At 43.8% G+C, this 25373-nt stretch overlaps 1 protein-coding gene across 5 annotated transcripts in view; it reads right to left on the bottom strand.

The window, feature by feature from the left end:
* The window catches only part of MAPK10 (mitogen-activated protein kinase 10), a 162203-nt gene that overhangs the window by 97426 nt on the left and 39404 nt on the right, over positions 1–25373 (bottom strand). For all 5 annotated transcript variants that reach the window (XM_044278117.1, XM_044278090.1, XM_044278100.1 and 2 more), the window contains 3 exons: positions 18341–18399; positions 17154–17292; positions 839–1004 (listed from right to left, as the gene is read on the bottom strand). In XM_044278117.1, the coding sequence (XP_044134052.1) occupies positions 839–1004; positions 17154–17292; positions 18341–18399 (364 nt within the window). The remainder of the gene's footprint in view (positions 1–838; positions 1005–17153; positions 17293–18340; positions 18400–25373) is intronic.

Below are 25373 nucleotides of genomic sequence, written 5' to 3'. Positions count from 1 at the left end.
CCCGGCACTCATGCCAGAAACCGTCTGGATCCCCGCCGGATCCCATCATAGTCAATGGGGTTGCAGTATCTGGCTAGTCCTGTGTACTCAGGCATGCTCTTCCTTAACAGCCTGCCATATCCGATAAACGCAAGTGTGAAACTAGCCTAAGGAGTCTGAATTGGTACTTTTTATTCTCATACTGCCACTCATTACCCTGATGTGCGCTGGCAAAGCTCTGCTGAATTACACTGTCCAGACTGCTGAGCAGTGCGCACATATTAGCTATGTACTCCGTACAATGTATTTCAGCAGAGCTTTGCCAGCACACATCGGGTGAAAGGGGTTAGTATGAAAAAAAAAAGTACTGATACAAATTCATATCTGCAGTACTACTGCAGCTAATGGATAATAGTCCTTAATCGAGCTGAATTCATAGCGGGGCCCCATTCTTGAGATTGGTTGGCGAATAAGAGTAGGGACTAAAGAGGTGAATAGTGTTTTTTTTTGTTATTTTTACATTTGCTTCATTTCTTTTTATAACAACCAGACAAACCAACTTCCCCTCATGCAGGCACAAGAACTTTATATCTCAGCTCCGTCGGCCAAAGGGTAGGTGACATGAGGGAAGTGGGATATTTGGGTAAATTTAGGTAGACGTAGGCTTTAATAACAAGTTCAACCCAAATCAAGGGCTCATTTTAACAAGTCAGATAAAGCTATTCTCATCACAGAATTTTGGTCTTTCCATCTCAATTTTACTTTCATAGACATTCACGTGAACTTAATGGACAAATAAATATGATAACATGAATATCACTTTATAATAGCATTGGATTTATTTACAGATTGTGCCTACCGTTTTCCTTGTATCCCATTCCAAGAATGACTTCTGGCGCTCTGTAATAACGTGTTACTACATAGGGAGTCATCATGAAGCTAGTGCCCGCAGTCCTTGCTAAGCCAAAGTCAAGTATCTTCAATGTGCAATCTGACTTTACAACAATATTACTTGGTTTTAAGTCCTGCATTGGGAAAGTGAATACATTTTGAAAAATAGGCAAAATGAGAAGAACATGTTCTACTTATGTTACATGCAGAATTTTCCTGAACTGACAATCAATTTACTTTTAGTCATATAAAACATCTAATATTTAAACATACACTGGCATGCAAAAATTGTAGGCACCCCTGGTCAAAATTACTGTTACTGTGAACAGTTAAGGAAGTTGAAGATGAAATGATTTCAAAAAGGCATAAAGTTAAAGATGACACATTTATACTTAGGCAAAAACATTTTTTTAATTTTCATCTTTAAAATTTTAAAAATAACAAAAAAGGATAAGGACCTGAAGCTAAACTTTGGGCACCCTGAATGGTTAATACCTAATAGTACCCTCTTTGGCAAGTTTCACAGCTCGTGGCCAAAGAGTTATATTTACCCTCACCTATCCACAGGATTTGTTTCCATAATGCATCAGGCTTGTTTAGATGTTCTTTTGCAAACTTCTGACTCGAATTTTGAGGTGAGCACACAGGAGAAGTTTTCTTCTGATGACTTCCAGACCTTCTCTTGACCTCTACTCTTCCTGTTAATTGCCATTTCTTAAAGGGCTTCTGTCACCCCACTAAAATCTTTTTTTTTTTTTTTTCTTTTGGTGACGTCATCGGCGCAGGCGCACTGAGGGGGTGCTGAGGAGGCGAGCCTCCTTCTCTCAGAGTGCCTGCGCCAAATCAAGACAGGCGCGCGATTTTTGAAATGCAGACAGGGCCAGCCGGAGGAGGAGATTGCGGCTGGCCCTGTCAATCAACAGGAGGAGGGGGCGTTTTTTTGCGGCTGTTACCAGCAAGTACACGCCCTACTTGCTGGTAGACAGGTAATTAGCATATTATAAAAGTAAGTTTTTTGCCTTATCTACAGAACGAAAATGATTAATAACATAATGTATAGATATATCGCAGTATAGGTATTATAAGTACCCAAAAAAAAATAAAAAATTTCAAACTGAGGAAATGACAACCTTAAAAACGCTTTGCTAGCTTCTTATAGCCTTCTCATGCTTTATGGGCCTCAGCCATTTTCATTTTCAGAGTGTTAGGCAGCTGCTTAGAAGACTCCATGTCTGCAGTTTTTTGGGACAAATTTAGAGGAGTCTGTGTACTTAAAAGGCTTTAAAATTTGTATCACCTAGCCTTTACGAACAATGGTTGTAAACAAGACTTAACCCTAACATGCTATTTAAAGTCTGAGACCTCAGTCCAAGTTATCTGAGCATTCAAATCTCCTTGGGTTCCAATACTTTTGCAAGGAATTCCTTTCCTTTTTTTCACTATAAAATTGTACAAAACCAAAATAATACACTAATATAGATTAGGATGTTGAAAAGTGCTGGAGCAGTTTAATACACAGAGTGAGGCAATGAGTCATGATATTCATGAGAACTCTCCCCGCTCACCTGTCATTGATTTACATATTTTTTTCTTACAGTAATAAGTAAATGAAGGCGGGGAGAGCTGGGATCCCATGAACATCAGAACTCATCAGGTCAGGCTATATGCTGAACAGCTCTAGTGTGGCTGGGTCAATAAACCCCTTTAGGTTGCAGCCTAGTTTGGTACTCAGGCTCAGTGATTTTATAAAAAAAATGATTTTTATCTCTGCATTTTTAAAACCATAACTTTTTTATTCTTCCACCAAGATAGTGTTTTAAAACCATAACTTTTTTTTTTATTTTTCCACCAAGATAGGGCTTGTTTTATGTGGGGCAAGTTATATTTTCTAATGTCACCATTTTGTGGTACCATACATCAGGGGAATTGTAAACATTTGAAAAAAAATTTGCAGGCAGCAGTTGGAAAAACAATGTAATTAATTCTGTGGGACAGTACAATCATGGAGATACAAAATGTATATGGTTTTGGTTATGTTTACTAATTAAAATACTTATTTTTCTTATTCAGAATGCTGTCACCGCCAGATCTCTGGGAAGTTCTGATAGACGTTCTTCAGTACCTCCTGCATGATTTTCTTTTGTTTTGGTTTCACTTTGACATCTCTTCTCCCACTCCCAGCTGTCATCTATTAGCAGTGATTGCCTCCCTTTATATCCCCTCCCATACTGCCTAACTTTGCGGTTTATACTACTTCCTGGATTGTGCTCAGTGCTAGAAGTTCGCTACTGCTGCTTTCTCAGATAAGTTTTTCCCTTTATTTGTGTTTTCCTGTTGGCTTGATTCTAGGTGACCCTGACTCCCTCCGTATTAAGTGCAGGAAGCCGGTGGTCGTGTCCCCTCACTATTATAGGGTTTTCAGGTGTCACTCACTCTAGGTACGTGGAAATGCAACTTTCTATCACAGAGATCTTTGCATGGGCTGAGCAGTCAGGGAGAGCTATAGGGCTTTAATAGGGCTCACCATTTTGTTCCTTAGTTTGGGATCAGGTCAGTCGGATCTTTATTTGTTACTTCTTGTTTTCTGCAACATCATCCGTGACATTATAGACTGCCAAAACCATCTTAAGCATTAATCCGGTTTCAGCCTTGATAGAACGCATGCAGGGTCTTTCACTGGAGGTAGCAGATCTCCGGAAAACTGTCTCTCAGTTTGAGGTGACCGTTTCTGCTTGCGTTCATGGAATTTGTTCTGAGCCTACAATCTCGCTTCCGAATATGTTCTCCGGGGGTAGTGAGAATTTTATTCGTTTTAGAGAGGCTTGCAAACTCCATTTCCGCCTACTTCCCCATTCCTCTGGTGATGAGGAGAGGAGGGTGGGGATCATCATCTCGCTACTCAGGGATAACGCTCAGTCCTGGGCCTTTTCGCTGCCGGTGGATGATTTTTTTTAGCCCTGGGTCAGATACAGTACAGACCAAAAGTTTGGACACACATTCTCATTCAAAGAGTTTTCTTTATTTTCATGATTATGAAAATTGTAGATTCACACTGAAGGCATCAAAACTATGAATTAACACGTGGAATTATATACATAACAAAAAAGTGTGAAACAACTGAAAATATGTCATATTCTAGGTTCTTCAAAGTAGCCACCTTTTGCTTTGATTACTGCTTTGCACACTCTTGGCATTCTCTTGATGAGCTTCAAGAGGTAGTCACCTGAAATGGTCTTCCAACAGTCTTGAAAGAGTTCCCAGAGATGCTTAGCACTTGTTGGCCCTTTTGCCTTCACTCTGCGGGCCAGCTCACCCCAAACCATCTCAATTGGGTTCAGGTCCGGTGACTGTGGAGGCCAGGTCACCTAGCGCAGAACCCCATCACTCTCCTTCATGGTCAAATAGCCCTTACACAGCCTGGAGGTGTGTTTGGGGTCATTGTCCTGTTGAAAAATAAATGATGGTCCAACTAAATGCAAACCGGATGGAATACCATGCCGCTGCAAGATGCTGTGGTAGCCATGCTGGTTCAGTATGCCTTCAATTTTGAATACATCCCCAACAGTGTCACCAGCAAAGCACCCCCACACCATCACACCTCCTCCTCCATGCTTCACGGTGGGAACCAGTCATGTAGGGTTCATCCGTTCTCCTTTTCTGCGTCGCACAAAGACACGGTGGTTGGAACCAAAGATCTCAAATTTGGACTCATCAGACCAAAGCACAGATTTCCACTGGTCTAATGTCCATTCCTTGTGTTCTTTAGCCCAAACAAGTCTCTTCTGCTTGTTGCCTGTCCTTAGCAGTGGTTTCCTAGCAGATATTCTACCATGAAGGCCTGATTCACACAGTCTCCTCTTAACAGTTGTTCTAAAGATGTGTCTGCTGCTAGAACTCTGTGTGGCATTGACCTGGTCTCTAATCTGAGCTGCTGTTAACCTGCGATTTCTGAGGCTGGTGACTCGGATGAACTTATCCTCCGCAGCAGAGGTGACTCTTGGTCTTCCTTTCCTGGGGCGGTCCGCATGTGAGCCAGTTTCTTTGTAGCGCTTGATGGTTTTTGTGACTGCACTTGGGGACACTTTCAAAGTTTTCCCAATTTTTTGGACTGACTGACCTTTATTTCTTAAAGTAATGATGGCCACTCGTTTTTCTTTACTTAGCTGCTTTTTTCTTGCCATAATACAAATTCTAACAGTCTATTCAGTAGGACTATCAGCTGTGTATCCACCTGACTTCTCCACAACGCAACTGATGGTCCCAACCCCATTTATAAGGCAAGAAATCCCAATTATTAAACCTGGCAGGGCACACCTGTGAAGTAAAAACCATTTCAGGTGACTATCTCTTAAAGCTCATCAAGAGAATGCCAAGAGTGTGCAAAGCAGTAATCAAAGCAAAAGGTGGCTACTTTGAAGAACCTAGAATATGACATATTTTCAGTTGTTTCACACTTTTTTGTTATGTATACAATTCCACATGTGTTAATTCATAGTTTTGATCCCTTCAGTGTGAATCTACAATTTTCATAGTCATGAAAATAAAGAAAACTCTTTGAATGAGAAGGTGTGTCCAAACTTTTGGTCTGTACTTGTATATGATGATCCGGATCGTATTGCTCTGGCTGAATCTAAACTGCGTCTTTTATGCCAGGGTAAACAGTCCGCAGAGATATACTGTTCAGAATTTCGGAGATGGGCAGCTGATACTGGTTGGAATGATTCTGCACTCCGAAGTCAATTTTGCCATGGTCTTTCAGAGGGATTGAAAGATGCATTTGTCTTTCATGAGAGACCTACCTCCTTGGAGTCTGCCATGTCTCAGGCTGTTCGTATTGACAGGCGTCTTAGAGAGAGAGGAGAGATCACTCCTTCCTGTCATACTCAGTCCAAGGACAGTGGATCGGTCTCATTCAGTGTGCAGGAGCCTCAGTCTCTCTCAATCCTCTCTGAGCAGAAGCCCATGCAGCTGGGTTTGCTTGCCTCTAATAATAGAGGATTCAGCTCTCAGAGGAGGGTTTGTTTCTGTTGTGGAGGTATAAATCATTTGGCAAATATTTGTCCCTCTAGGAGATTCAGGGAGTTTTTTGAGGGTAATAAAGAAACAAAAAGAAAAAAGTCCTCTAAAAACGTTCCATCTGTTACTATTGGCAAGGTTGATGCGGAAATTGAAGGTTTTCCGTTTGCTTGTAGTTCCCGTTTTGTCCTACCTGCCAGGGTGGAGCTAGAGAGCAATAATATTGTTTGTGAGATTTTTTTAGATAGTGTAGCAGCTGTCAATCTCATTGATAATCAATTTGCTAAAACACATGGTTTCCAGGTATGCACTTTGGGAAAGGACATACCTGTTTTTGCTATTGATTCCGCTCCACTTTCTCAAAAATTGTTAAAGGGCATAGTTCACAATATCCGTTTGACTGTGGGTGATGCTCATGTTGAGGATGTGTCATGTTTCGTCCTAAGCGGATTACCTACTCCTATGGTGTTAGGGCTACCCTGGCTCACTAAACATAACCCCACCATTGATTGGCAAGCGAGGCAAATAAATGGTTGGAGTGACTTCTGCAAAGAGAATTGCCTCTCGACGTCTCTTTCAGAGGTTTTTACTAAGACTGTACCATCTTTTCTCTCAGAATTTTCGGATGTGTTTTCTTAGAGTGGTGTTCAGGAGCTGCCCCCTCACCGGAAGTATGATTGCCCTATTAATCTCACCCCAGGCGCCAAGCTGCCTAAATCTCGTGTATACAATCTCTCCCAACCTGAATGGGTCGCTATGCGTACTTATATCTCTGAGAGCCTGAGAAAGGGACACATACGACCCTCGAAGTCACCTGTTGCCGCTGGGTTTTTTTTTGTCAAGAAAAAAGATGGTTCTTTAAGACCATGTCTGGATTTCAGGGAGCTGAACAATATCACAATTCGTGACCCTTATCCACTTCCTCTGATCCCGGATCTCTTTAACCAGATTGTTGGGGCTAAAGTTTTTTCCAAGTTGGATTTGAGAGGGGCATACAACCTGGTCAGGGTCAGAGAAGGGGACGAATGGAAGATGGCCTTCAATACCCCTGAGGGCCATTTTAAAAATTTGGTTATGCCTTTTGGTTTGATAAATGCTCCAGCCGTCTTCCAACATTTTGTGAACAGTATTTTTTTATCATTTAATGGGGAAATTTGTACTGGTGTATCTACATGACATTTAGATTTTTTCTCCTGATTTCAAAACTCATAGGGACCACCTACATCAGGTCTTGCTGATTCTGCGGGAGAATAAATTGCACGCTAAACTGGAAAAATGTGTGTTTGCGGTTCCAGAAATTCAATTTCTGGGTTTTCTCCTCTCCGCTTCTGGTTTTCGCATGGACCCCAAGAAGGTCCGCGCTGTGCTTGATTGTGAGCTTCCTGAGAATCAGAAGGCACTGATGCGCTTTTTGGGTTTTGCCAATTATTACAGGAAGTTCATTTTGAATTATTCCTTTTCTAGTATCAAAGAGAGTTTTGCTTCCGCTCCCATCTTGATACAACCTGATGTCTCTCTGCCCTTCATTGTTGAGGTGGACGCTTCAGAGGTGGGTGTGGGTGCGGTCTTGTCTCAGGGTCCCTCTACTGCCAAATGGCGTCCGTGTGCCTTTTTTTCGAAGAGACTCTCCTCCGCAGAGAGAAATTACGATGTGGGAGATAGGGAGTTGTTGGCCATCAAGTTAGCTTTTGAGGAAAACAACGTGACAGGGCATCCGCCTTTACATTCTTAACCCCAGGGCGGAACGTGACAACAAAATTAAACCTTGAAAAGAACAAAGACCATCTGGCCTGTCTTGGGTTCAGAGGCTTGGCTGACTCCAAGTAGGCCAGATTCTTATGGTCGGTAAACACGGTAATTGGTTAGAGGGAGCCAGACACCCTATTACCGTGTTTACCGACCATAAGAATCTGGCCTACTTGGAGTCAGCCAAGCGTCTGAACCCAAGACAGGCCAGATGGTCTTTGTTCTTTTCAAGGTTTAATTTTGATGTCACGTTCCGCCCTGGGGTTAAGAATGTGAAGGCGGATGCCCTGTCACGTTGTTTTCCGGGAGGGGGGAACTTTGAAGACCCGGGTCCCATTTTGGCTGAAGGGGTGGTGGTCTCTGCTCTTTATCCTGAATTGGAGGCAGAGGTTCAGGCAGCCCAGGCAGAGGCTCCTGATCTTTGTCCTCTTGGGAGGTTGTTTGTGCCTCACTGTCCTTGCTGGGCACCCGGGGGCAAGAGCCACAGTGGATCTCATTGCTCGGAGATTCTGGTGGCCGGCGCTTCGTAAGTCGGTTGAGGGTTTTGTGGCAGCCTGCGAGACCTGCGCTCGTGCCAAAGTCCCTCATTCACGGCCATCAGGTCCTCTCCTCCCGTTACCCATTCCTTCCTGTCCTTGGACTTCATTACGGACCTGCCTTGTTCCTCGGGGAAGACTGTGATTCTGGTGGTGGTGGACCGTTTTAGCAAAATGGCGCATTTCATTCCTTTTCCTGGGCTGCCCAAAGCTAAAACGCTGGCGCAGGCATTTATTGCTCACATTGTAAAATTACATGATATTCCTTCAGACATAGTCTCTGATAGGGGCACGCAGTTTGTTTCCAGATTCTGGAAGGCTTTCTGTTCTCGCTTGGGGGTTCGGTTGTCATTCTCTTCTGCTTTCCACCCGCAGTCGAATGGCCAGACAGAGCATGTCAATCAGAATCTGCGCTGTTTTGTGGCGGAGAATCAGGAGGATTGGTGTTCTTTTTTGTCCCTGGCTGAGTTTGCTTTAAATAACCGTCGTCAGGAGTCCTATGATAAGTCACCATTTTTTGGTGCGTATGGGTTTCACCCGCAGTTTGGGACATTCTCTGGAGAGGGGTCTTCTGGTTTACCTGATGAGGAGAGATTCTCCTCGTCTTTGACATCTATTTGGCAAAAGATTCAGGATAATCTAAAGAGCATGAGTGAGAGATATAAGCGTGTGGCGGATAAGAGACGTGTGCCTGGTCCGGACCTGAATGTTGGTGATCTGGTGTGGTTGTCTACTAAGAATATCAAATTGAAGGTTCCCTCCTGGAAGTTGGGTCCTAAGTTTATTGGGCCCTACAAAATCTTGTCCGTCATCAATCCTGTTGCCTACCGTCTTGATCTTCCTCAGACTTGGAGGATCCATAATGTTTTTCACAAGTCCCTATTAAAACCTTATGTCCAACCCACTGTACCCTCCTCTTTGCCTCCGCCTCCTATTGTGGTTGATGGTAATCTTGTATTTCAGGTCTCTAGGATTGTGGACTCTCGTATTATACGCGGTTCTCTTCAGTACCTCGTTCATTGGAAGGGTTATAATCCTGAGGAGAGGATGTGGGTTCCAGTGGCGGATATTAAGGCCACTCGTCTTATCAGGGCGTTCCATAAGTCCCATCCTGAGAAGGTGGGCTCTGAGTGTCCGGAGTCCACTCGTAGAAGGAGGGGTACTGTCACCACCAGATCTCTGAGAAGTTCTGATAGACGTTCTTCAGTACCTCCTGCATGATGTTCTTTTGTTTTGGTTTCGCTTTGACATCTCTTCTCCCTCTCCCAGCTGTCATCTATTAGCAGTGATTGCCTCCCTTTATATCCCCTCCCACTGCTGCTTTCTCATATAAGTTTTTCCCTTTATTTGTGTTTTCCTGTTGGCTTGATTCTACGTGACCCTGACTCCCTCCGTATTAAGTGCAGGGAGCCGGTGGTCGTGTCCCATCACTATTATAGGGTTTTCAGGTGTCACTCAGTCTAGGTACGTGGACATGCAACTTTCTATCACAGAGATCTTTGCATGGGCTGAGCAGTCAGGGAGAGCTATAGGGCTTTAATAGGGCTCACCCTTTTGTTCCTTAGTTTGGGATCAAGTCAGTCGGATCTTTATTTGTTACTTCTTGTTTTCTGCAACACCATCCGTGACAAATGCTTTCTGTCGCCAAATTATGACACCCATAACTTTATTTACTTTTTTGCCGAAAGTGCTGTCTGAGGGCTCAATTTTTTGCCGGGAAATCTATAGTTTTTATTGATACAATTTTGGGCGAGTTGACCCAAAAAAGACAATTATGGCATTAGATTTTTATTTAATTCTCTTACAGCATTCCCCGTGTAGGTTAATAATGGGTTATTTTAATAGATTGGGTCGTTGCGAATGTTTATATATTGAGAAAATGTTTCTTATTTCAGTGCTACAGACTAAAAAAAAATAAACAGAAGCCATTGGCTCCTAAACATTTAGGAGCTAAATAATTTTTTTTGCTGCCAAATTGAAAATGTATATAATTATACAAAACCGGATTCCCAAAAAGTTGGGACACTAAACAAATTGTGAATAAAAACTGAATGCAATGATGTGGAGATGGCAAATGTCAATATTTTATTTGTAATAGAACGTAGATTTTCACGGTGTCAACAAATCCCAAAAAAGTTGGGATAAGTAGCAATAAGAGGCTGGAAAAAGTAAATTTGAGCATAACGAAGAGCTGGAAGACCAATTAACACTAATTAGGTCAATTGGCAACATGATTGGGTATAAAAAGAGCTTCTCAGAGTGGCAGTGTCTCTCAGAAGCCAAGATGGGTAGAGGATCACCAATTCCCACAATGTTGCGCAGAAAGATAGTGGAGCAATATCAGAAAGGTGTTACCCAGCGAAAAATTGCAAAGACTTTACATCTATCATCATCAACTGTGCATAACATCATCCGAAGAGTCAGAGAATCTGGAACAATCTGTGCGTAAGGGTCAAGGCCGTAAAACCATACTGGATGCCCGTGATCTCCGGGCCCTTAAACGACACTGCACCACAAACAGGAATGCTACTGTAAAGGAAATCACAAAATGGGCTCAGGAATACTTCCAGAAACCATTGTCAGTGAACACAATCCACCGTGCCATCCGCCGTTGCCAGCTGAAACTCTACAGCGCAAAGAAGAAGCCATTTCTAAGCAAGATCCACAAGCTCAGGCGTTTTCACTGGGCCAGGGATCATTTAAAAGGAGTGTGGCAAAATGGAAGACTGTTCTGTGGTCAGACGAGTCAGGATTTAAAGTTCTTTTTGGAAATCTGGGACGCCATGTCATCCGGACCAAAGAGGACAAGGACAACCCGTTGTTATCAACGCTCAGTTCAGAAGCCTGCATCTCTGATGGTATGGGGTTGCATGAGTGCGTGTGGCATGGGCAGCTTGCGTGTCTGGAAAGGCACCATCAATGAAGAAAAATATATTCAGGTTCTAGAACATATGCTCCCATCCAGACGTCATCTCTTTCAGGGAGGACCCTGCATTTTTCAACAAGGAAGGTGCAACAAAGAAGGCCTAAGACGATTGAACAGTTAGAGGCCTGTATTTGACAAGAATGGGAGAGCATTCCTATTTCTAAACTTGAGAAACTGGTCTCCTCGGTCCCCAGACGTCTGTTGAGTGTTGTAAGAAGGGGAGATGCCACACAGTGGTGAAAATGGCCTTGTCCCAACTTTTTGGGGATTTATTGACACCATGAAATTCTGATTCAACATATTTTTCCCTTAAAATTGTACATTTTTTCAGTTTAAACTTTTGTTCCGTGATTTATGTTCTATTCTGAATAAAATATTAGAAGTTGGCACCTCCACATCATTGCATTCAGTTTTTATTCACGATTTGTATAGTGTCCCAACTTTTTTGGAATCCGGTTTGTAATAAAAAATTCAAAAAAGACTTGGAGAAGATGAGATACAGGTCACAGTAATGAGCCAGCACTACATATAGGAGAATAAAGCACCACATACCTATTACATCCAGTGACATCTCCTGTCAAGTAGTCCTTCTCTTTCCCCTTCTCCTCCATTTGACCCAGACCTCCATGACAAATTCTTTCAGCCACATCTCGTCTCTACAGAGTTTGTTACAAACACGTTAGAATTTTTAATTTTTCTATAAACCCCCCCGCCCCCCCATCCTGGTGTCCTAACAATGTCATCCTGCTGCCATTCCTAATACTGTGCCCGTGGTCCTCCCCAATGTCCCAGGTACTATACTGCTGAAAAAATTGTGACCCCACTAGAAATAATGTCCCTATAGTGTCTACAGCAATTATAAATGCCACCTAGAGGGCCCCCAGTAATAATAATAAAACCTTATATTAATCCCCCCCACACTGCCCTCACATAGTAATTTCCCCCCACACTACCCGCACAGTAATAACTTCCCCCCTCACTGCCCTCACGTAGTAATTTTCTCCTACACTGCCCCCATATAGTAATTTCCCCACACATAGTTATTACTCCCCCATTGCCCCCACAGTAGAAATATGCTCCACAGCAGTAATTTCCCCCGATACTGTCCTCTAGTGCCCCCCTTCTGGCGTAATGTCTCCCAGTGCCCCCCTTCCAGTAAGTAATGTCCCTTACTGCCCCCCTTATGGCCAGTAATATCCCCCAGTGCCCCGCTTAAGGCCAGTAATGTCCCCCCAGTGCCCCCTTATGGCCAGTAATGTTGGCACTTTAACAATGAAAAAAAAAAAAAAAGTTAAAATCTTATACTCACCTGTGTCCTTTTGCTGGTGCTCACTAGGTACGGCCAGGGATGGTGCGACGCGCACACCTCAATGCTGTGCGTCCCGGCACAGGCGGGTGTGATGATGTCATCATGCCCACCTGCGCTGGGATTTCATTACCAAATAGACCTCAGGCCTGTAGCGTAGGTGATCGGCGGCGGGGCAAGGAATTATTGGTTCCCATGCCCCGCCGCAATATTCAGCTACAGCGCGGCAGCCCTGTTGAAATTGGCGACAAGGCTAAAATGACCTGTCAGGTTTCAGCTGCAAAACACATTTTACTGAGCTGCATGCCAACAGCTTGCACAATGGTGCAGATTCATGATGTGAACAGAGCCTTACACTAAACAACGGCAAGCACTAATTGTGAAGAGACATGCAGGTGCACGGGCCACACTGTACACTTATTATGTGTGGGGAGCACAGAGGAGACAGACAGCCCTCGAGTCACTGCCTCTTATGCGTTTCCACAACTATACCATCATCATGTCTAAACCGCTAGCCTCCTGTTCCCAGCGTTTCGGGCTCTTTGTTCTGAAAGTGCGTGCTGTTCACTTCCATTCACTGTCAAAAAAGTTTTACCAAGCACACGGCGGTTCGGCGTCCAGTAAGGGGCATGTTACACATTCCAGGCGGAGGAATGGCGAGTGCAGCTTCCCGCGTAACATCACATTCGCCATTCTCTCCGGACTGATAGGGAAGGCTGCACACTCCGGTGCGGGCCACATATATCCCTAGACAGCTTTTCACTGGGTGCGCGGGCCACTGCCCTGGGTACACGTGCCGACAGCGGGGCAAGGAATTATTAGCCTCCATGCCCCGCCGCAATATTCAGGTACAGGGCGGCAGCCCTGTCGCAAATGGTGACAAGGCTAAAAAGTCTTGTCGCCATCTGCAAATTTTAAGGCGCATTGGCGACCATTTTGGTCGCCATCTGGAGCTATGTATTTTCATTAGTTTTGTTTCTTTTAACATTTTTCAAAACTTTAATGGGGTTGTCTGAGTTATTTTTTTGTTCTTTGTATGTTTCTAACTAGGAAAATGTATGGACTTTACAATTCACTTACTTCTCCAGTTGCTGGTTTCTCAGATCTCACTGAGGGTCACATGGCCTGTGATGTCAGCTTCTCTCCCTGCTCTGATGATGTTTCATGCACAAGCCTGAGAGAGCAGATATGAGTTGTCACTGTGCTGGCCATGCCCCCTGCAATGCCGGCTGTTCTTTCCCTGGATTCTTAACCCCTTCAGCTGTACAGACTCAGGGCTGAAGGCTTTACTGAGTATATGCAGGCAGTGAGGAGACAAATAATGGGCACAGGAGCTGACAGAGGAGTTCTGCAGAGCATTGCACAAGAACAGGTAGGGAGAAGATCCTGTGTGTATCAGCAGTTTCATTGTACAGCTGGGACTTGTACTCCTACACATACAACATGCTGCTGAGTCTCCCAGCAGGCAGACATGTCACTCAGGGCAGGACTTGTATTCACTCCCTTAGCAGAGCAGGAGGGGCACAAATATTCATGAAGAAAACCTCAGAGATTGTTGTTATTGCAGGTAAACAAAGGGCCAGAGTAGAACCAGGAAAATGAGGAAATATATATATTTTTTGCCTAAAACTTACTTAGCTTAGTTATATATTGCTGGCCATCAGATTTACAGTGCTATATATATTTTTTTCATAACTCGGACAACCCCTTTAATGAACTTTTCTTTTTTTTTTAATACTTTTTAGGTCCCCTTAGGGAACTTATACATGTGATCTGCATTACAGAGCATAGTTAATCTGTTCACAGACATGCCAAAACTGGGGCCCTTCAGAAAGATGGACACTGGAGGACAGAGGAAGCTCCCTGCATGCCAGGATTGCAGTTATCTTCAATCTCGGGAGTGAGAGCTTGGTAATAATACTGCCAGTATGGAGCGAGCCCATCTCCTCAGCATGTGTCATCACCCTAAAGTACCAGGGCACTGTGATGTAATAGTGCATCACAAAGCATTAATAGGTCACAGAAAGTGATCCAGTATTTTGCCAAAGAGCACTGTTACCAGTTTATTTTATCCTTCAGGCACCAAAAATGATGACAAATTCCCTTTAAAGTGTTTCACATACTAACAATACTGACACAGGAGAGGTGGGGCGTTGTTTTAATATTGTATTCATGCTTGTTTTTCTATCCCGGACACCCTCTTTAAAGTGTAACTGTCATTAAAATGTTTTCATATATAGGGACACTGAAACATGGAAACTGTTTTTGTATTAAACTTTATTAGGGAAATGTTAATTTTTATTAGTGAACTATAAGTAAAGTCTCTCTTTAGCATCCCTCTAAATGATGACGCATCATAACTGTGTGGCACAAAGGATTCTCAGCCTGCCTCTGGTCTCCCTTCCATTACATGATTGCCTGCAGACAGTTTGATTGCTGGCATCAGTGCTCTCCTCCACTTAGCACTGTAAATATAGGGAGAGGAGCGAGGCTGCAGCAATCAGTGCTGACATTAAATCATGTTACCTTTTATGGCCAGTACTGTTCCCTGCAGCCCTGATCCCCTTTACCTTTCAGGTGTCTCTTGTTAGCACTAGAAAGATAGGGAGAGGAGAGTGGCTGCAGTGATCAGCACTGACAATAAGTGTTCTATGTCTAGATTTGATGTGATATCATTGGTATAGGGAACCTAAACAGTGGAAAATGTCACATGACCGTAATAAGAGTGCAGTAGGCATTACAGGTAAACACTATTAGTAAGTGATAAAATGTCTTGTTTCCTGTTAATTGAAATTTCAAAACCCGAATACCTCTTTAGGTACCCAACATTTAAAAATTTTTTATGGTTTGGATTATTCATTCTCTTTACTATATAAAATCAGGCTTCTTACTTTCACTTTGTAACATGTGTAGCAGCCATTTTAGGAAAAACTGGTCCATTACCACAAAGAGTGAGGAAATTCTGATTTGTTGCAAATCAAAGTTTTCCTAAACTTTGGACCGAATCCTGCTTCGAATGCTTTGCTTCACTCAACACTAATCATTGACTGACAGTTGTCTATGTAGACACACTTACACAGAAAATGCTATCAATCACAGATAACATCTCCCCCATGTACAACTATCAGTGTATCACTGATAACACCTCTACCGTATACAACTATCAGTGTTTCACTGATAACACCTCCCCCGTGTACAACTATCTGTGACTGACAGCTATGTACATACACTTACACAGAATGCTATCAATTACTAATAACACCTCCCCATGTACAACAATCCGTGACTGACAGCTATCTCCGTATACACATTTACACAGAGATTGCTACCAATCACTGATAACACCTACCCTGTGTACAATATCAGTGACTGACAGCTATCTATGTATACACACACAGGGAATGCTATCAATCACTAATGACACCTCCTCTGTGTACAACTATCAGTGACTGACAGCTATCTATGTATACACACTTACACAGAGAATGCTATCAATCACTGATAACACCTCCCCATGTACAACTATCAGTGACTGACAGTTATATATGTATAGGCACACAGGGAATGCTATCAATCATTGATAACACCTCCTATGTGTACAACTATCAGTGACTGACAGCTATCTATGTATACACACTTACACAGAGAATGCTATCAGTCACTGATAACACCTTTCCTGTGTACAACTATCAGTGACTGACAGCTATATATGTATAGGCACACAGGGAATGCTATCAATCACTGATGACACCTCCTCTGTTTACAACTATCAGTGACTGACAGCTATATGTATACACACTTACACAGAGAATGCTATCAGTCACTGATAACACCTTTTCTGTGTACAACTATCAGTGACTGACAGCTATATATGTATAGGCACACAGGGAATGCTATCAATCACTGATGACACCTCCTCTGTGTACAACTATCAGTGACTGACAGCTATATGTATACACACTTACACAGAGAATGCTATCAGTCACTGATAACACCTTCCCTGTGTACAACTATCAGTGACTGACAGCTATCTATGTGTACACACACAGAGAATGGTATCAATCAATGATAACACCTTACCGATGCACAACTATCAGTGACTGACAACTATCTATGTATACCCACTTACACAGAAAATGCAACCAATCACTGATAACACCTTCCCAGTGTACAACTATCAGTGACTGACAGCTATCTAGGTATACACAGTTACACAGAGAATGCTATCAATCACTGATAACACCTCCCCAGTGTACAACTATCAGTGACTGACAGCTATCTATGTATACACACTTACACAGAGAATGCTATCAATCGCTGTAAACACCTCCCCAGTGTACAAAATTATTGCAGTTTAGTTTTTTCCAATTCCACCCCATTTGGAGTTTTTTTTCCAGCTTCTATGTACACTATATGCAATAATAAATTGTGCCATTAAAAGGTACAACTTGTTACACAAAAAAACAGCCCTCATACGGCTATGTGAATGGAAAAATAAAAAAGTTATGGCTCCAGGAAGGGAAGAAGTGATAAACGAAAATGCAAAAATTGAAAATCGACGAGTCCTGAAGGGGTCCAAGAATCTTTTGCCACAAAACTACATAGTGTATCAATCTGCTCAACTCCTCCTGCTCTATAACATGCTGCCTGCGGATTACACTGCATTGTGTGGTGACAGACCCTTTTTAAGTTTATAAGAAAGTTAAAACACAGAACACAAAGCAAGCAATCATAATAGAAGTTCACTACTAACCCTGTGTATGATTCCAGCAGAGTGAAGATGCTTTATGCCACATAGCATTTGGTACAGGAGGTAAGACATTCGCTCATGATCCAGTTCCATTTGAATCACTTGGCATAGGTTGGCATCCATTAACTCCATTACTAGGTAACTGGAAAATAGTAATTTTCATTAAACTGATGCTGAGGAGCATAGTGCATAAGTCACCAATGTGCTCCTGACTCAATAACTACACAGTCCTAACCAACTCCAGTATTAAAGGATTCTGTCACCTCTTTTTACCCTATAGAGATGCAGAAATGCACGGCTATATCGCCGCTAGCATGTCCGCAATATACCTGTCCAATAGCTCTGAGTGGTTTTATTGAGTGTAAAAAATGATTTTATATATATGTAAATCAGCCTGCTAAAGGAGCCCAAGGGACTGTACTAATCGTTCTGGAGCCCAGCCACGCCCCCTGCGAAGGAGCCCAGCATCGCCTGTAATCATGAATCTCCTCCTTGCTCAAGAAGTCAGATCGCCGTAATCTCGCATTGCGCAGTTCCTTCCCTGAGACTGATGCCAGCACAGGGAAGGAACACTAAGCCGGCACTGCGCATGCGCTAGCTCGCGCATCGCGAGATTACGGCGATCTGACTTCGTGAGCAAGGAGGAGATTTGTGGATACAGGCGGTGCTGGGCTCCTTAACAGAGGGCGTGGCTGGGCTCCAGAACGGTCAGGGCAGCCCCTTGGGCTCCTTACCAGGCTGATTTACATATATATATAAAATCCTTTTTACACTCAATAAAACCACTCAGAGATATGGGACAGGTATATTGCAGACATGCTAGCGGCGATCTAGCCGTGCATGTCCGCATCTCTATAGGGTAAAAAGAGGTGACAGAATCCCTTTAACATCAGCACAAAGACTGGAGCTTCATGGCATGGGTTTCCATGGACGAGCAGCTGCATGAAAGCTTTACATCACAAGGCACAATGCCAAGACTCGGGTGGAGTGCTGTAAAGCACATCACCACTAAACTCCAGAGCAGCAGCAACAGGATGTCTAGCCAAGTTAAAGACAAATCACTGACACCATTGTAGCCCTCTGTAAGTACAACAGCATCTTACAATCAATACTGGGCTGATTTTATCAATTAAATGAAAGTACTTTCTCCGTCTCTGAAAATTACATTAATTTAATCAGGCATTACTTACACATCTTGGAAATCCTCAAGAGATTTCTGTGGCGTAAAGACATTTAATAAACTGATAATCTAAAAGAGAAGGGAAAACAAAGACAGGCATAAGATAAGAAGTAAGATGCAATTATATTTTAATTTACAAAATCATTATGTAAATTAAAGTTTGATAACAAACTGCTGTAGTCACACTGGAAATGTAGGCACTAGAGACATCTTAAAGCTTAAACTCTGACTCCTTCCATCTTCTTGTGCAGTTAGTATGAAGAAAGTGGACTAAGGTTTTAACTAATCATTAAACAGAGGTATTTTTTACCCGTTACTCCTGTTTTTGTTCCATGCTAGCTAAAAACCCCCCCCCCCCCCCCAATAACCAAAGTTGAAATGGCCCTCCAGATGAAAACTCCAAAGCCCATGAAAACATGACCCATAATCACAGCTGAAATAGTCCTCCGGTTAGAAACCCAATGAAAATCCCTTCTATAACCAAAGCTGCAACAGTCCTTCAAACAAAAACCCCAAACCCCATGAAAAACTCCACCCATAACCAAAGCTGAAATGGTCCTCCAGATGAAAACCCCAAAGCCTGTAAAGACCTCAATTATAATCCCAGCTGAAAGCTGTAAGGCTTCCTGCTCAGGCGTTTCTCTATCACACATAGAAATAAATAGGTGCCAATTGGCTTCACAGGCAGCAGTACCACTACATACCGCTACAGGTATGTAATAACAATTATCAATTTTTTTCTCTTAACACAGTTTTAATGTATCTTAACTTTTATATGGCTATTTTTGGCGCATTTTGGACCTAATTACAATTGGGAGACACAGTGGTATGTACTACACATACTATAATGACCACAAATTCAAATTATTTATATACCGCTACTTTTAGGCCTGTTTTTACTGTTGACAGGAGATGGAATAAAAAACTCCCAAAAAGACAATATTGCCAAAAATAAAACTAACATACATAATATCAAAAATACCAATTTTATTAAGCACACCATATTCATAAAAAAAAAAGTAAAACATACATTCCAGGGCAAGTGCTACAATATGAACCTATGCCTAACCTCTCCCCCATATACAATTCCTACACGTCTATGTGATTTGTTTTAGCTTTTATTTTTGACTCTAAACAATTTCCACTTTATAGAACCCAATTTTTTAGATGATATAATAGGGAGTCTATTCAACTACTATGCAAACTAACTAAATGCTAATAAAAATAGAACATATTTCCAATTAGATATCACTCTGCATTTCAGCTGCCTGCATAAAGGCGAAATACCTGTTCCGTAAATCCTTCTATTTACTGTACAGTGCATCACACAAAAGCTTGGTATACTTGCTTTTCTCTATAATTTGCCTAACAGCAATGTCTAGATATGCTATGCTATGCTTTTAGTGTTCCGCTGATCAATCTTTTCCTAGCAGGAGTCTTTACAGGTTTCCTTACCATTGCAATTACATAAATCCATAGCTACACAACACTAGCACAAGATGTGCTAGTGGGTTTCAATGTACTAATGCTTACAGAGCCTTCATTGAATGAAACAATGGATAGTAACAAGACAAAAACAAACAAAAACAAGAAAAGTGCTGCTGATACAGATGTCAATCAGACTATATAGAGCATTTTTTGGCCTGCAGACAGCAAACTGTTTCTTTAGAGACTGAACATACAGAGAAAATGTGATGTTGCCTAAACTAATGTACTCCTTCTTTCTTGCAGAATGGAGTTACCATTTGTGCACCTAGCCTTTCTGCTGCCTGAGGCGAAAACTGAAATGGCGCCCCAACCCCCAACGCCAATTTCTTAACCTAACCCTTTCCCTCCAGCCCTACTGTTAAAGACATACTTGGAAAATATTACATACAGCACTACAAAACATACATGGTAATACAGAGCCACATACTGCGCCCATTGTCCTTCCCAATACTATACTGCAGAAACAAATAGTCCCCCTTCTGCTGCCCCCTCTTGCCCGTAGCTGGTGCTGCCTGAGGCAATCGCTTTATCTCGTCTCATTGGTGGTGCACCCCGGCATTTGAGCGGGAATAGGGTATAAAGGCTCCCAGGACAACAAGGGACAATTATGATCAATGAGACTCCTATAGCTATATGTCAAAAATAGATATGAAATTATAGATAGATGTACAGACCGGCAGAAAGATAGACAGATAGATAGATAGATAGATAGATAGGTGATAGATAGATAGATAGATAGATAGGAGATAGATGGATAGATAGATGGATAGATAGATAGGAGATAGATAGATAGATAGATAGATAGATAGATAGATAGATAGATAGGAGATAGATGGATAGATAGATAGATAGGTGATAGATAGATAGATAGATAGATGATAGATAGATAGATAGATAGATAGATAGATAGATAGATATGAGATAGATAGATAGATAGATAGATAGGTGATAGATAGATAGATAGGAGAAAGGAGCCCTGAAAATAGTGGAGGACTGACTGCACATGTGCAGCCGCCCTCCCTTCAGTTCTATGAGGTCGTTGAAAATATCTGGGCGCTGGCTCGGCCATTTTTATCGTGCCTATACAAATTAATGGGAGCAGTGGTCGTGCATGTGCGGTGCGCTCCCATTCACTTCTATGGGGAGGAGGTTTGTTGGTGGCCGGACCCGGGCACACCTGGGGTCCTCCAGACATCACTTTCCACCCTCTGTTCTCGATATAGGTGCGGGTCCCAACATTAGGACCCGAAATTATCAGACAGGGGGGATATATCCTATTGTCTCAGATGGGAATACCTCTTTAAAAAAGCACTTCTAGAATTTTTGTATTCTCTGACCTGTTAGAAAGGTACATGATGTAATCTGTAAAGAGTGTAATCTTCTTACCAATGACTATATTTGTGAGTAAAAACCTTCTTTTTGATCCTCAGATGTGTCATGTGACCAGCACTCTGATCTCTGACACAGGACAGGAAGGACGTTACTCCTCTATTCATTTCTATGAGACTGACATTGAGGTTCCCATAGGAATACATAGAGAACTGGATCTTGTCCACACATAAGATGCTGTGTTATCTGGAAAGTCAGAGTACTGGTCACATGACACAGCAGAGGATCAGAAACAAAAGGGATATGTAATGCAAGGCACCAACAAACAGACCAGTGATGAAAGCAAAAAGGTGTTTATTCACCAGAAACATAAACGTCCAGGATACTTGCTGGTAACAAGGAATAATAACAAAAAACCAGGCAAGGAGATTCCAGGAATAGTCCCAACCAGTGCTGAATGATGCTGTGCACTTGGCAGTCGAGTCACTCCAGATCTTGGGTCCGCTGTAAGGACAAAGTTCCTGGCAGTCTTCAGTCACTAGGAGTTGTGACCTATACCTGGTTGAGGGAAAATAACAGTGGGCACTGATCACCCTGAGAGACCTCCTTTTAAATGCCTGCTGACCAATCCCAGGGTGCCAAGTGTCCACTACCATAGGTGAACAAATTGCCCTGCACCTGAGTACAAGGCCTAAGGCAATCACAAGTTGATTAACCCATGGCTGGCTCCCTAATCCACTTTGCTCTTGTGAGTCAGTATAATATGCGCCACTGGTCGACGAAGTGCATAAGAAGCGCGTACTCTCGACCGTGTATCCCTTTGCGAACCTGCCCTCGTGCGTACGCACGGACGCATGATTGACTCAGCGCGAGTATGCGAGCGTGTGGACCCAGATGCGGAAACGGAAGTCGCAGGAGACACCGGAGACAACCCTGGCCGCGGCGTCTTGTCACTCGCCTGGCCACTCTGCCCCTGGGACTCCGACGGTCCTCCCCTCCGATGTCCACGCGAACGCATCTCCGCACTGGCTCGCAAAGGGGTCAGCGCTGGTGCATCAGAGACACGCATAACCTGTCCCGCAACTCCACGAGGACCCCTCTTGGTTCCCCTGGAGTGCAAAGCAGGTGAGGATCTTACATTACCCCCCCCCTCGAGGAGGCGGCTCTGAAGACTCCAAGCAAGCTTTCCCCGGATTATCCCGGTGAAAGGCTGCCACCAACTCATCCGCATGCACCTGGCGAGCAGGTATCCAACATCTCTCCTCTGGACCAAAACCCTTCCAGTCCACCAAGTATTGAAGAGACCTTTGGACAAAACGAGAGTCCAAAATTCTGTTCACTTCGAACTCCGGTACCCCTTGGACCTCCAGCGGGGATGGGGTCTGAATGAAGGGAGCGGAGTCGGCTGCCGATTTGAGAAGTGAAACATGAAAGGTGTTCACTCCTCGGATCGACGGTGGAAGAGCAACCTTGTACGTAACTCGGTTGATCTTTTGTGTCACTGGGTATGGGCCAATGAATCGAGGACCCAACTTGGAAGATGGCTGATGCAGCGGAATGTTCCGGGTGGAGACCCACACCTGATCTCCCACCTTAAACTTTTGCTCTACGGTGCGATGACGATCAGCAAATTTCTTCTGTTGCGCCACCGCACTGCGGAGATTCCGCTGGGCCGACGACCAAATGGGACGCCTATCCTTGAACCACTGATCCACCACCGGTGAGTCAGTGGAGGGTCCGGCCAAAGAAGAGAGTCTTGGATCCCTGCCCCCACGCACCTGAACGGAGACATCTTAGTGGAAGCATGCTCAGAGTTATTATAAGCCACCTCCGCAAAGGGTAGATACGCTGCCCATTCCTCCTGGCAGTCTGACACGAAGCACCGGAGATATTGCTCCAGGGTCTGGTTAGTCCTTTCCGTCTGACCGTTGGTCTCTGGGTGAAAACCAGAAGAAAAAGACAAATTAATACCCAATCGGGAGCAGAAAGAACGCCAGAAGCGGGAGATGAATTGCACTCCTCTGTCTGAAACAATGTCATCCGGCGCTCCGTGTAATCGAAAGACATGATTCAAGAACAGATCTGCCAATTCTCTGGCCGAGGGCAATCCAGGGAGTGGGATAAAATGGGCCATTTTACTAAAACGGTCCACCACTACCCAGATTACCGTACTTCCAGAGGACCTTGGCAAATCTGTGATGAAATCCATGGAAATGTGAGTCCATGGAGCCTGGGGAATAGGCAGTGGGAGTAAAGTCCCAGAAGGGGCAGACCGGGACGGTTTACATCTGGCGCAAACAGTACCTGCCTGGATATAGGCCTTAACATCCACGGACATGTTGGGCCACCACACGTGACGTTTAACAAGGGCAAGTGTTTTTTTAACACCCAAATGCCCGGCAGACTTTGAGTCATGAAGCTGTCGGATGACCTACAATCGAAGGTTAATGGGTACGAACCATCGACCCTCGGGTTTGTCAGGTGGACTCTCTGCCTGTGAGGGCTCAAGAAGAGAGGACAAGTCCTCCATTACTTCTGCGGCCCCCAGGGCAGCAAGAAAACATTTAGTTGGGAGAATGGTTTCTGGCTCAGAGTCCAGGACGGAAGCAACCTCAGGGAAGCAGCGGGACAGGGCATCTGCCTTCACGTTTTTGGAACCTGGTTTATAAGTGAGGCGGAAATTGAAGCGGGTGAAAAACAATGCCCACCTGGCTTGTCGGGAGTTGAGTCTTTTGGCACTCTCTAGATACTCCACATTTTTGTGGTCAGTGTAAACCGTGATGGGATGTTCTGCACCCTCTAGCCAATGTCTCCACTCTTGAAAAGCCAATCTTACTCCCAGAAGCTCTCTATTGCCGATATCATAATTACACTCGGCTGGAGAGAGCTTCCGAGAGAAGAAGGCACAGGGATGTAACCTCTCGGGGTCCCCAGAATACTGTGAGAGAACTGCCCCTACACCGACCTCTGAGGCATCGACCTCGAGAACAAAAGGTCTGGAGGTGTCTGGATGAGTAAGAATTGGTGCCGTGCAAAAGGCCTGTTTCAGCGTCTCAAAGGCTCTGACTGCCTCTCTCGTCCACTTAGAAGGATTAGCTCCCTTCTTAGTGAGGTTGGTGAGAGGTACTACTATCGCAGAAAAATTATTAATAAACTTGCGGTAGAAGTTGGCAAAGCCTAAGAAACGCTGCAACCCCTTAAGATCCTTAGGTTGAGGCCAATCCAAGACAGCAGAAAGTTTGGATGGGTCCATAGCCAATCCCTTTTCTGAGATAATGTACCCCAGGAAAGGCAACTCCTTCACCTCAAACAGACACTTCTCAAGTTTGGCATAGAGGCGGTTCTCCCTCAGCTTCTGGAAAACCTGACACACGTGTCTCCGATGAGAGACCAGATCCGAGGAGTAGATTAGTATGTCATCTAGATAGACAACAACACATCTATCCAAGAAATCTCTGAGAACATCGTTGATGAACTCCTGGAAGACCGCGGGAGCATTACAGAGACCGAAAGGCATCACGAGATACTCGTAATGCCAGTCTCTGGTATTAAATGCGGTCTTCCATTCGTCACCCTCTCTAATGCGAACTAAATTATAAGCACCCCTTAAATCGAGTTTGGTGAAGACTCGGGCCCCTGCCACCTGAGAAAACAGATCATCAATCAGAGGCAGTGGATACCGATTCTTCACCGTAATCCGATTAAGGGCACGATAATCGATGCAAGGTCTCAAGCCTCCATCCTTCTTCTCCACAAAGAAGAATCCAGCTCCAGCAGGGGAAGTGGATGGACGAATGAAATTCTTCTCAAGGTTCTCTTTAATATACTCCCGCTGAGCCTGAACCTCAGGCCCAGTGAGATTATAAAGATGCCCTCGTGGTGGCATGGTGCCTGGCAACAGGTCTATAGGACAATCATATGACCTGTGGGGAGGTAATACATCAGCCCCCTGAGGACTGAACACATCTCGGAAACTATGATACTGCTGTGGTAAAGTACTTAATACTTCCATGGAGGCTAGTGACAGGTCGGGACGAATGCACTTAGTAAGGCATTCCGTACTCCACTGACAGATAAGACCCGAGCGCCAGTCCACTACTGGATTATGGAGCCTTAACCAAGGGAGACCCAAAATCACGGGAGTGGATGGCATGTCAAGGACAAAAAGGCTTAAGGTCTCCCGATGATCAGCCCCCACCGTTACCTGTATTCCCGGAGTCATCCAC

This window comes from Bufo gargarizans, chromosome 1, assembly GCF_014858855.1.
Source record: "Bufo gargarizans isolate SCDJY-AF-19 chromosome 1, ASM1485885v1, whole genome shotgun sequence".
NCBI classification, from domain to species: Eukaryota; Metazoa; Chordata; class Amphibia; order Anura; family Bufonidae; genus Bufo; species Bufo gargarizans.
The sequence above is the reverse complement of the archived record's forward strand: the minus strand, read 5'-3'. Positions and strand labels throughout refer to the sequence as shown.